This window comes from Diabrotica virgifera, chromosome 2 (genome assembly GCF_917563875.1).
Source record: "Diabrotica virgifera virgifera chromosome 2, PGI_DIABVI_V3a".
Classification (NCBI taxonomy): Eukaryota; Metazoa; Arthropoda; class Insecta; order Coleoptera; family Chrysomelidae; genus Diabrotica; species Diabrotica virgifera.
This window is the reverse complement of record NC_065444.1, coordinates 223939435-223952954: the sequence shown is the minus strand read 5'-3', so window position 1 is coordinate 223952954 and position 13520 is coordinate 223939435. Positions and strand designations below refer to the sequence as shown.

Below are 13520 nucleotides of genomic sequence, written 5' to 3'. Positions count from 1 at the left end.
AGTCCGGTTCTGCTAAATCAAATTTTGAAAACTGGGTCTTGTTGAAGACAGATCTTTTTCTTCAATGTAAGCGTGATAATTTTGAACCATCCTACTAAGTAATAAGCCAGCTGGGAGGCGTTATTTAATTTTTTTCAGAAATCTAGTTTTCTTTGGAAAATATTAAATACAAGTATGCATTTTTAATCATACTTTATAAAATTAGATTAAATTAGCAATAGAATAACGAAAACCGCATGTCGATACCTTTTGTCTATCTCAAGATATCTCGAGAAACGTGTAAATTTTATACATAACTGTTACTATCACCGGTAAACTAAGTTAATGAAAAGTAGTGTGCTGTGGAAAAAAACAAAATAACATTTTCCAGATGTCAACGTATAAAAATATAATTAATTAAAACAACAATATAAAGAGAAAGAATACTATTAAAATTAAATATAACACAGAACAAAAAGAACTACTTAGTGACGACCTAAATATTCAAATTGTTGCCCATCATATACTACTCTAGAATACATTATCCAGAGAATACTAAACGCCATTCAAAGCATATTGAGAGCAGAAATTGAGACTGCTGTTCAATCTACTCTTGAAAGAGTAAATGTTTGCAACGAAAATGATGGGCAAAAATTTGAACGTTTCTGTCATCACTAAATAGTTGTTTTTATTTCTTTGTAATAGGACTTTTCAACGCTTCTCATTTGTTTCGAGCCTCTGTCATATGCCGTATAATCCGCGTATAATATTAATATACGAGATATGAACGAGGCTCGAAACAAATGAGAAGCGTTGAAAAGACCTAATATACGTTGACAGCTGGAAAATGTTTCTTTGTTGTTTCCATAGCACACTACTTTTAATGAATTATTTCGTTTACCGGTGACAGTAACAGTTATGTTTTTAAATTTAAACGTTTTGTAAGATATCTCGAGATAGAAAAAAGGTATTAACATGCGGTTTTCGCTATTCTGTTGCTAATTTTGTCTAATTTTGTAATATGGTATTAAAAATGCATGTTTGTATTTAATATTTTCCAAGGAACACTAGATTTCTAAAAAAAATTAAATAACGCCTTCTAGCTGGCATATTACTCAGTAAGTTGGTTCGAAACCATAACTTTTACATTGACGAAAAAGATCTGTCTTCAACAAGACCAAGTCTTCAAAATTTGATTGAGCAGCACCGGACTCACAGACAGTTTTTCATAACAAGGTTCCCACTCACCCCCACCTCTTATTTCCAAAGGTAGACCTAAACTTGTCAAATCAAATATTCGTAGAATTTTATGAAGAATACGACGATCGGATTTCCAGTGCCCCTTCATTAGGAAAATTTTGTAAAATTTAGATTTTTTAATATTTGATATTCAATTACGCCCTCTAGCGGTGGTCCCACAATCATGAAAATAATTTCCAGGCTTTTCCTGAGGCAACTTTTGTTATAAAATTTTTTATTTCAAAGCTCTACTATAAACGGTTCCTGAGATATGGCCGAGAGCCATTCTTATTGGGACACCCGGTACAATTCACCGCAAAGTTAATTGATGTCTACTTTATAGGGTCTGTCAAGTAATAAATAATATTTTATTATTACTATGTTATTTTATGGGCACCGGTCTTTTTGGGGTCCCGACAAATTCAGAGATTATAAACTATGAATAGGTACTTTTTCATTTTTGTAAAAAGTTTTTTTCTTTGAAATGATAACAGTTAAATGGTAACAGATATTTAGAGAAGTTAAAAATACGACTGTATTAAGAATTTTTAGAATTTAGTTTATAAAGCAAGCTAACTTAAATTTAAAACATATCATAGAATTGGGTAAAAATGAGTAATTTAAAAACTGTTGATTTAGAAAAGATCCATAACTTACAATAAAGTGATCTTCACAACAGAAAAACTTGGTTTTTATTGACACTTCCTTGATGTCCCTTCTAGCTGCAACAAACCATTTCTTTTTCTGTTTTAAATTGGTTGGAACGGTAATAAAAATCTTGTCAGATTTGGTTTTCGATGTATTTACACACCCAGGAACAAAACACCGTTTATTTGGCTTCATTTTTTACTAATTAAATACGTAAAGAACTGCACACATTCAAATACACTTCGTAAATAAGTATACAGAACTAGCCCTCGATCACAGCCGATACGACTACTGACGTCACAGGCCGTAGCCTCGTTGCAGGGAGCCGTTTTTCTAGCCTCCAAGAAAATCAACATTATGAACTCATTTATCTTAAAAATATACATTTTTAAACAGTTTTATTATGGCTATGTTTTTATATACCTTATAATCTATTGAATTTAACTATATTTAAAAATTAGTGAACATCCCTATTGTGTAAGAAGCAAAACAAAAAAAACTGTATCTGATTTAACAAAGAAAGAAGATTAACATTTTGAGTTATGTCACTTTTCTTGTAAAATATTGTTACTTTTTTAAACGTTAACGAAAAATACCTAGGACACTTCTTGAAATACAACGGTTTTCATGGTAAATAAAGATACATTCACGTCGAATGTCGAGAGCATAACTCAAAAGTGTCATTGTTCCGGAATAAAAACATTAATTTTACCGCCAAATGATAATGACACATTTCCTGGTACAAGTACTCGTATAGGATTTTTAGAGTCAATTTAACAAGATAACTGGAATTATGCATTTTTGAGTTGTGTCATTTTTCTTCCGGACTATGGAAAACTGAGTTATAAAGCTTCAAAGTGTATCTAGATTTGTCAAATCATGAATTTGGAAACTCGCACATTCAGTATAAGGAGGATACCCAGAAAGGAACAGGGAAACATTAAGAAAAACTTTTTGTTAAAAATCCTTAAGCGTAGGCGTAAAATCTTGGTCCAATTCTATTTAAATGCATTTATTTTTTTAGTGAATCCGGAGAAAACTAATAAATATTTTTTTAAAATTTAAACGCAGAATAAAAGATTAAATTATTATAAATATAAATTATAAATAAACAAAAAGTTTCTTTTGAATGAAATATTTGAAATTAAACATCACACTAAATTTTCTCTTTTTTTTTCACCCCTGTAACTTATTAAAATAAACAATATATAAGTTTTCTGAGACTTTCAGCCCTCGGTAATAATGTAATCTTTCATTCTGGATTTAAATTTTTCAAAAATACTATTAGTTTCCTCAGGATTCGGAAAAAATGAATGCATTTAAATAGCATTGGACCAAGATTTTGCGCCTACCCCCTTAATAAAAGAAGGTCAAACCGGCAACAGGTTGTATGTTTTAAAAAAATTGATAGTGTTTAAAAATTCATTCATTTTCTTTTCGAATTCGGAGAAAACTAATAAATATTTTTTAAAAATTGAAACGCCGAATCAAATATTAAATTATTACCGAGGGCCGAAAGTTTCTTAGAATAAACAAAAACTTTCTTTTGAATGAAATATTTGAAATTAAAATTCACACTAAATTTTCTCTTTTGTTTTCACCCCTGTAACTTATTAACATAAACATTATATACGTTTTCGGAGACTTTCAGCCCTCGGTAATAATGTAATCTTTCATTCTGCATTTAAATTTTTCAAAAATACTTATTAGTTTTCTCAGGATTCGAAAAAAATATTTAAATATCATTGGACCAAGATTTTGTGCCTAACTCCTTAATAAAAGAAGGTCAAACAGGCAACATGTTTTCAAAAAATTGATAGTGTGTAAAAATTCTTTATTAAAATCAGCTAAGTACTTTCGGCAATAGCACTTGCCATCATCAGAGCTTCGTCTTACAGGTTATAAATGCCTCAAAGAAGAGTAATTGTAGAAATATAACATATTAAAAACTTTAATAAAATTGGATACCGGGCTAGGCCTTTGATCTAGGGTGAAAAACCCTTTAAATATTAAAATATTTCACATCTGAAGTGATTACACTACAATGGCTACCAAGGTTACGGAAACACTGCACTGATATTCCGCCCGTAGCGAAAGGTATTATAATTATATTATATAATATTATAATATTATATTATATAAATTATATAATATTATAAAGTAAAAAATATATGTATATATAACAAATTTCGATTAGAATTTGTTCCTCTATCGATTTATGAGGTATTTTTAATAAAATAATTTTCACCGCAAGAAGAGGTGGCATCCATTCCCAGGCTAAAAACGCAAGTTGGCACCATGTCACTTCTGTTTCCTGAGGTATCCTCTAACTACTGACCAATTTTCATAAAAATCGATTAAGGTTCAACGAAATCGGAGGTGAAAACCTTCAGTTACTGTACTAAGACATCATGCCATTACTCAAGAGATAAAGTTTATCACGGGGGTAGGGAAGCCGAAGATGAAGAAATATTAAGACAGCGAATGTACGAAACACTGAGAGAAATTGATCTGAATTCTGTATAGAACCTCATGACAGATATTGGAAGAAATTTGCGTCTAGTATAGCAGATATTATAGTTTAGTACACTATTGTGTTGTAATTTTTAATAACTAGTCAATGTTTAAATAAATTTCTTCATGAAAAAAACCAACAAATATTTTGTGCCAAAACTTTTAGGATATACAAAATTGGAAAAATCCTTTGTAAAAGGTATAACAATTTTATTAAAATCCCTTTAAACGGCTACATCACAACAAAACGTTTTCGATTTTTATAACAAACCATCATCAGCGTTACATAAACTGGATGCTAGCTGAGCCACAAAAGAAAAATATTCGGGTAAAAACCCTTTAAATATAGCATAGATGCGTTAAAAGTGTATACTTTAATAAAATGCCTTATGATGGTCACATGGCAACTAGGATAATGCCCTAAGGTAATCTAAAGAATTTTCCAACACGTGGGATCCAAATTGAGCTGTTTACATTCCAATGACTTAATGGCAACTAAATGCAAAATGAGTGATGTTTCTGAAAGGTGTCAAAGAACAAAGTGACAACTTTTCCGATGTGACGATTTTTCCAATTTTGTGATTGATGGTATACAGCTAACTACAGGAAAAACTTTTTCTTTTCCTTGTGGATTTTTAGGATATACCTTATTCTACAAGAAAGTAATCCCTATTGCTAGGTATATGCAAAAATGTGTGCGTGTGCTTGTACGAGTATGCGACTGCGCACGCTCGTGTGTGTTTATGGTTGCGACAACAAAACTGCCTCACTGTCTCAATGGAAATCAATAGGGAACTTGCACATTTTTTTATTACATAATAATGTTCAGTTTTGTATAAAAATGAGATTTCCAAAATTTCACGCTTCAAAAACTCATAATAACTTAGAAGTACAAATTTAAAGTCTTCGGTATCTTAAAATAGGCCAAACGGCCCGTGACGTCACTCAGTTTAACTATATGGTTCCGTTTATGGTTATAATTAGGTATATTCTTCTTCTTCTTTAGTTTATTGGCCTCCACCTATTTTGGTATACCTCGTCGCGAAATAAAGGAAAAATATTTATATTCTATTAACATTTATCGTATGTCATTGTAATAATATATACCAGTTTGTTGACATTGGAGTTTGATATAGTTATTGAAGAAAAGGAAAGAAGGTTTACTACGGAAAATAAAACCATTTTGTAAAACTACAGTTTTCTATGAATAGTTCAAACGATTAAAACACTTGTAACGTCAAATAAATGTATTTTCTACTGACGTTTATAACGTCTAATTTAAAATTCTGTTTACTTTGTTGGAAAAATGTAAAGGCCGCGTCTCACCATCAAATAATTTGATCAAACAGTTTGAGCAAACTTGACGTACTTGAGTAAGTACGTCAAAGTGACGTCACAATTGCAGTTTTTTTGAAATTCTAAAAATCTGTGCTCTCACTATCAGTCTAGTTTGATCAAATTTTTTGTATTGAGTTGTCTAACTTGTTTGTACTTTATTTAAAATTAAAATTTTTCATTATTATCCACAATGAACACTCAGGATGTGACGTCACTAACTGTCACTTTCAGTTTGCTCAAACCAGTTTGATCAAATTATTTGATGGTGGGACGCGGTCTTAAATGTACAAACGAATGACGTCACGACGCGTTTTAGGCCACCTGTTTTAATTTGAATTTTTAATCGCCTTTGGGGGCCAAACGAAAGACCTACAAAAATTTTTTATCTTTGATACATGTTTTAAATTATGTTCTGTTGTGATTTATAACATTTTTTTCGAATTTAAAAATTTATGCAAGTTCCCTATTACCTCACTGACGACATAAAAACTGTAATAGGTTAACTACAGTAAGACTGTAGTAGATTTTCGACTGAAAGTGTGTGGAACACTTTGAATTTCTTCCTTGACATGAAACCATCGTTTTTGTCATTTTTTTAATCCCGAGAAATGGTGGCTGTCATTCTCAGCCTCTTTATTCACCATACCTATCCCTTTAAACTCATAGACTTCATTTAAAGTGCGGAGAATTAGGTCTGTTGGAAACATTGCAAAAATCATTGAATGAATTAGTAATGAATGATTTATAATACCAATATAACGAATACGATATAGAATAAAGTTCAACCACGACATACTAATATTACAGAGAACCCTCTATCTATAGCAAATTATGCAAAAATACAAAGATTGCGCTGGGCAGGTCACCTTATAAGAATGGATAACGACAGAACACTTAGTAGATCGCTTAGCGGAACTATCGTGAGACGTCGGCCAGTAGGAAGACCAAGGAAGAGGTGGATAGACGAAGTGAGAACCGATGCTAAAGAGATATTGAGGGTGGACAACTGGAGGAGAGTAGACAGAGATACTTGGAGGCGGATGCTGGGGGAGGCCAGATCCCGACTTGAGCTGTAGCGCCATAAGAGAGAAATATTTTTAATATACACCGTCAACGCCCTTCGGTAGGGATATATGGAGGAGTATCACCAAGCCGCAAGCCCTTATCCCTTGCCGTACCGCTCCTTCATAGGCCGATCAGACGCCAGTTTATTCCAGACCAAGTCGTATATTCTATTGAATTTTATACTACGACGTTGGCCTTTTATTAATTTCAAATGACCGGGCTGGGATTCGAACCACTAAACTTGTCGATCAACTGCGCCTCAGCCAACTTGACCGTTCGATCGACAAATATTTTTAATTCTTTTAATAAAGTTTTAAGCATTAGTCCTGGAAGAATTTTCTTTTTCTGTTTTTTTTTGCAAACAACATGTTTGTACAACTAGGGGAGTGCATATAGATTTTCACTTCGGAAAAAATCAAACAAGATAGAACTTTTTGTAATTTCATTAAGAGGCTACAGTAGCGATCAACATGTAGCAACAAACGCGTTCCAAGATTGCGGCTCTAATTTTGAATATTTTGTCGAGATATTTGGCACACATATTCGTAATATAATAAAGAATGGCGGTACAGAGCCCAATTTCAGAAATATGTTAGTACGTGGAAATTACTCTATAACTAAATAAAATATTGAAAAATGGAGCCTGTACCGCCATAAGAAGAAAAAAAAATAAACTTTCTTCAAATAAACTTTTTTATCCCATTCCTAGATTTTGTGTAATCTTGGAACTACTAAAATTTTTTATTTCTAACAAGAAATCGAACATATTATAACTAAATAACTGATTAGGCAACATAGAGAAATTATCACTGTCATTTTGAGAAACTGCGTCAGATTTTCTCTAATCTGTTCTGTCATTTTTATCGATATCTGTTCAGTGCAGTAGTGTGTTAATTTAAGAATTCGTTTTTGTTGTTTCATAGGAAAGTAGTGTTTATTAATAGTTAATTTATTATATATTTGTTGTTGTTGTATAAGTTGTTGTCTTCTTTGAAAGACTAGATTGTTGTTAATTGTGAGTTTTAGTTATATGTAGGTAGGTAAGTATATTTTACGTAAAAATGTTTCGAATTCTAATGCGAGTATATAAAGTTTTAGGAGGATTTTTTATTCTAAAAATATTATCAATAGTTTAACAAAATGGAAAAAGTAAATCAAACTAAAAATAAATTGAAACCTTCCAAGAAAAAGTCCATTAAAAACCGTGCCAAAATTATGCGAAAATCGAAATTTGTTTCGCTTCACAACAAAAAATGATTATTTATTATTGTTTTATTATTAGATATTTCATGCAAATACTTTTCTAAATACCTATCTTAACATAAAATTTGTATCTATTTATTAATAATAAAATCGTTTTCTATTACTTCCATTTCGCGCGATTATGATATTGTCAAAATATTAATCTTAGATAATGTCAAAGATTACCACTGTTGCTAAAGTTTATGATACTATCCCCCGAAGTTATATTTTGTTGCTACCTGTTGATCGCTACTGTTTACTCTTAAGAAATGTTTAATAAACAACATATCAAAAAGTTCTACTCGAGAAGTGGGTGCTTCATTCTTTATTAAACAAATGAACTACGAAATTAGATGTTTTGTGACTTGATGAAAAAAACTGACTTGACCATTGAAAAATTCAGAAAATTCTACAAAAAAACCTTATATAAGGAATTTTCTAAAATTAAATCTGTATCTTCTATAATTTTTTATTTATAACGCTAAAGTCACCATTTAGTCTGGGCTGATTATCGGAGAATAGGCCATTTTTGGGAAAAGTTATTTACCAGCAATTTTATTGCTGGAATCGAATCTTATGATTGTATATATTAATAATATAGATATGCAAAGTCCGCAGATAGTGTGCTACTTTTTTTATAAACATAATGGCGCCCGAAAATCGTGTGTTTTTCAATTTTTGCTCTATAACTCCAAAGATTTTAACTTTAGACCGAAAACACCCAAATAAAAATTCACCGCAATTAAATTCTGCATAGAGACGTGTTTTTTCCGATTTACTTCGACGAAAACTTTCCCCGGAAAAAGCGGATTTTCCAACAAAATCTTTAATTTTCAACTAAACTTTTAGATAAGTAGTTGTTAATCAATAATTAAATAACTTGGTAACGTAAAAGCCCTTTCCGTATATATTATAATTCCAGAAGCTTATGGAAATTGAATGAACAGTTTAGCAACAATTGAAATGTTAATTAAAAATTTACGGTCGCTATAATAACGACAATAATTATGATGCATAAGAATAACTATGATTATTTCATAAAAAGACACTATACCTATCTAACGTACTTTACAGAATTAAAACTGGACTATTTAAGCGGCCTCAGGAATATTTTAAAATTATAAACAATGTTTTGGCTTATAAACAAATAGAATATCTCGGGAAATATTAAACTAAATTAAGTCGTGAAAACGGTATTCGAAAGACAGCGGCAGGACGCTTCTTTTAAAAGAAAAACGTTTAATTATGATGAGTGGTTCCTGAGATACAACCGGTCAAAGTTGACCGAAATTTACGGCAAATATATAAACAATAGGATCATAATTTTCAAACCATCACCTTTTTATTTTTGTCCTCTTTCTCCACACCAATTTTCATATCTTTAAAATCCTCATAACATATATTATTATAATAAAAACTATCGATAATACGTGTGATACTTGCCAAAAATAGCAAAATTCCAATCAAAAATTAGGTTGGAGAAAATGTAACCCTCAAAGTTCAAAATCGGTATACGTTAAAAAAATGCATTTTCTCGGCTTCCCATGGAGCAATTTCCTTCATTCTTTTTTTGTTCCCAAGTAACTCGAGTAGAGCCATCGAACTAACGCATTATTAAATGTCAAACTTGCTTTTGTTTTGTTATAATAAATTAATTTATTTATTTTAACACAATATTTTAATTCGTTTAAATAAAAATTGTTTAAATAAGTATACAGCTTTCAAATGAGAATATTTATGTTTTTAACTTAAAAGGTACACTTGTAGTAAGTTTATCTAAAAAAAGCCTACAACTGGAAAAAATATGTAATTTTCTGTTCTTATAAATAAATTAATCTATTATAACAAAAGAAAAGCAAGTTTGACATTTAATAATGCGTTAGTTCGATGGCTCTACTCGAGTTATTAGGGAACAAAAAAAAGAATGAAGGAAATTTCTCCATGGGAAGCCGAGAAAATGCATTTTGTTAACGTATACCGATTTTGAACTTTAAGGGGTTACATTTTCTCCAACCTAATTTTTGATTGGAATTTTGCTATTTTTGGCAATTTTCACACGTATGATCGATAGTTTTTATTATAATAATATATGTTATGAGGATTTTAAAGATATGAAAATTGGTGTGGAGAAAGAGGACAAAAATAAAAAGGTGATGGTTTGAAAATTATGATCCTATTGTTTATATATTTGCCGTAAATTCCGGTCAACTTTGACCGGTTGTATCTCAGGAACCACTCGTCATAATTAAACGTTTTTTCTTTTAAAAGAAGCGTCCTGGCGCTGTCTTTCGAATACCGTTTTCACAATTTAATTTAGTTTAATATTTTCTGAGATATTCTATTTGTTTATAAACCAAAAAATTGTTTATAATTTTAAAATATTCCTGAGGCCGCTTAAATAGTCCAATTTCAATTCTGTATAGTACATTAGATAGGTATAGTGTCTTTTTATGAAAAAATCATAGTTATTCTTATGCATCATAATTATTGTCGGTATTATAGCGACCGTAAATTTGTAATTAACATTTTAATTGTTGCTAAACTGTTTATTCAATTTCCAAATACTTCTGGAATTATAATATATACGGAAAGGGCTTTTACGTTACCAAGTTATTTAATTATTGATTAACAACTACTTATCTAAAAGTTTAGTTGAAAATTAAAGATTTTGTTGGAAAAACCCGCTTCTTCCGGGGAAAGTTTTCGTCGAAGTAAATCGGAAAAAACACGTCTCTATGCAGAATTTAATTGCGGTGAATTTTTATTTGGGTTTTTTTGGTCTAAAGTTAAAATCTTTGGAGTTATAGAGCAAAAATTGAAAAAAACACGATTTTCGGGCGCCATTTTGTTTATAAAAAAAGTAGCACACTATCTGCGGACTTTGCATATCTATATTATTAATACATACAATAATAAGATTCGATTCCAGCAATAAAATTGCTGGTAAATAACTTTTCCTTGTATTTTGCTAATTAGCCCAGAGTAATTCTCACAAACATTGGCGCACTGTAAACTAGCGTACGGCGAAGTGCACGGTTGAGTTATTTTAATGTAAATCTTTAACTAATGGATCAAATGAAATTTTACCAATTGAACATGAAAGAAGAATGATTAAGCTATCTTATGGTTATAATAGAAAGAAATAAAATGTATGGCCATAAGTACGGTGTGAGCGGAAAGTGAGCCTTACATGAATTTTGTTTAAAAATTATTTAAAAATGTGTAACTAATACAATTTTTCTTATAAAACTCTCAATTTTGCACAACTTACCTTTTAAGCGTCTTACTAAATGATGTTTCATTCAGAAAAATCTCAAAAATTTAATTCAAATGATATAACATCTCAAAAAATGTAATTTTTGAAAACTTCATAGTTTTATAGAATTACCACCACCTTAAGACGGTATTACTCAAGTTTGAACAGATCTATTACAGTTTTGTAAGCGATTGTATAAAGCTTAGGATGCAATCTTTAAAATGCACTAAATTATTTTACTTTATAAATGAAATAAACTATTGATAACTTTTTTACTATCAGTTTTACGAAAAAAAGTTATTCTTTATAAAATACTCTGCATCGTATATAATCTAAAAGGCAATCATCAAATATCAAATTTAATTAATTTTATACGAGGTATGTCAAAAAATATGAATTTCACTCAAGAGTAAAGTACCTTTAAATTTCACAATATCGAAAATTGTTATTAAGAAAAGTTGTTTGGAATTAAAAAATTTGTTTTAGTGTTCAATTACATCCTTCTAATTAAAATATTGTGAATAATAAAGGCACTTAATTAACTCTTAAGTCATATTTTTTACATGCCTCGTATAAAATTAGATTTATCTAGATTTTAGACCAGGGAGAGCATTTTATGAAGAATAACTTTTTTTTCGTAAAAGTGATAATAAAATAGTTATCATAATTGTAATAAAATGATGATGAGTATCCGTAATTTGAGAAAAAATTGAAATGTTTTTTTTTCGATTAGAATGATGTAATTGTATATTATTTAAACATAGTTTTTAATTTCAAACAACTTTTCATAATATAATTTTTTGATATTCTGGAATATAAAGGTACTTTACTCTCTAACGAAATTCATATTTTTGACAGAACTCGTATAAAATTGATAAAATTTGATATCTGAGTTTTAGATTTTTGACTATCTACAGCATTTTATGAAGAATAACATTTTTTCGTAAATTTGATAATAGAAAAGTTTTCCATGTGGTTCCTAGGTACGCAGACATACTGTATAAGAGCTTCTGTATAAGAATTTTCAAATTGCAATGCCATATTCGGATTCAGCATAATCAAAAACACAATAGAAACATATTTGATCAAAGTAAAATGATGAATTTAACGATATTTTTAAAATTATTTATACAAAACAATTGTTATTGTTTAAACAATTAATAAACAATTAGCGGCCAAATCTGCGAGTAGAACTTTTTACTTTAACATGTATATAAACTAACAAAAAAAGTTTTAGAAAAATATAAGCTTGTTTGAATTTTTCCGAAACAATGCATGTTTTCGTTTATAAGGATTTGTACTTTTGAGTTTATTAGTTAGCTCATATTTGTACAATAAAAAATAGATTTTGTATATTGATGTCACCCAGTGTTGCATTCTTCGACACAAACTGGTGTAGTATATTTTGGTGTGTTTATTTCTTACTATTTACATACGATTTTGTTTTTTCGAATGATATAATTATATAACATTACATAGTATCTCTTATTTTTAGATCCAGTAACAAAAAAATTTCTCGTAGACCACTGTGATCCAGTTTTTGGATTTCCACAATTAGTTAGGTTTAGTTGGTCTACTAGTCAAAATGCACTTAAGGAGACTGCATATCACGTGGAATGGGAGGAAGTAGATGACACAAAATCCCCTCCTGTTAATAATACTTCGATTACATCTTTCTTTAAAATGACAAAAGAAAAACCCACAGTGAAGACCAGACATGAATTTTTTACACAAAGGTGCCTTGATAGAAAAGTTGAGTTTTAATATTCAATTATTTAGTGTTTAGTGTTAATAATTTTCAGTTTTTTGTATCAAAATAAAAATTTACACTTTTAAAATCTTGTTTTATTACCATTCTTTGTAAAAAAAATGCAGTATCATCTACATAAAATGATTCTATATCAATATATCTATTGAACTAATTCATCTTGATCATTTAAATTAATCAGTAAAAAAATTAAAATTTTCAAGCTTTGTTTCAGAGAACGGTTCATTCTCCACAAAAAGTGCTAATAGACATTTTTGTTCAAAATTAGCTTCATTTCTTGTCAGAAACATTTTTTTCTATGGAGTACTAAACCTGGATCCTGCGTACCAAAAAAAAGTTTATTAATAGCAAGCTGAAAATTTGTTAATAGCTTAACGGTGTCTAGTCGGACAAACTTTGACTTTTGTAAAGTACATTAGATAGGTATAGTGTCTTTTTATGAAAAAATCATAGTTGTTCTTATGCATCATA

At 29.9% G+C, this 13520-nt stretch overlaps 1 protein-coding gene across 2 annotated transcripts in view; it reads left to right on the top strand.

Annotated features, from left to right (window-relative positions):
* LOC126880425 (ribonuclease H2 subunit A) overlaps nucleotides 1–13119 on the top strand; it is a 47146-nt gene extending 34027 nt beyond the window's left edge. For both annotated transcript variants that reach the window (XM_050644270.1, XM_050644269.1), the window contains exon 3: nucleotides 12777–13119. In XM_050644270.1, coding sequence (XP_050500227.1) covers nucleotides 12777–13045 — 269 coding nt within the window. In that variant the 3' untranslated portion in view covers nucleotides 13046–13119. The remainder of the gene's footprint in view (nucleotides 1–12776) is intronic.
* Nucleotides 13120–13520: the final 401 nt, after the last annotated feature.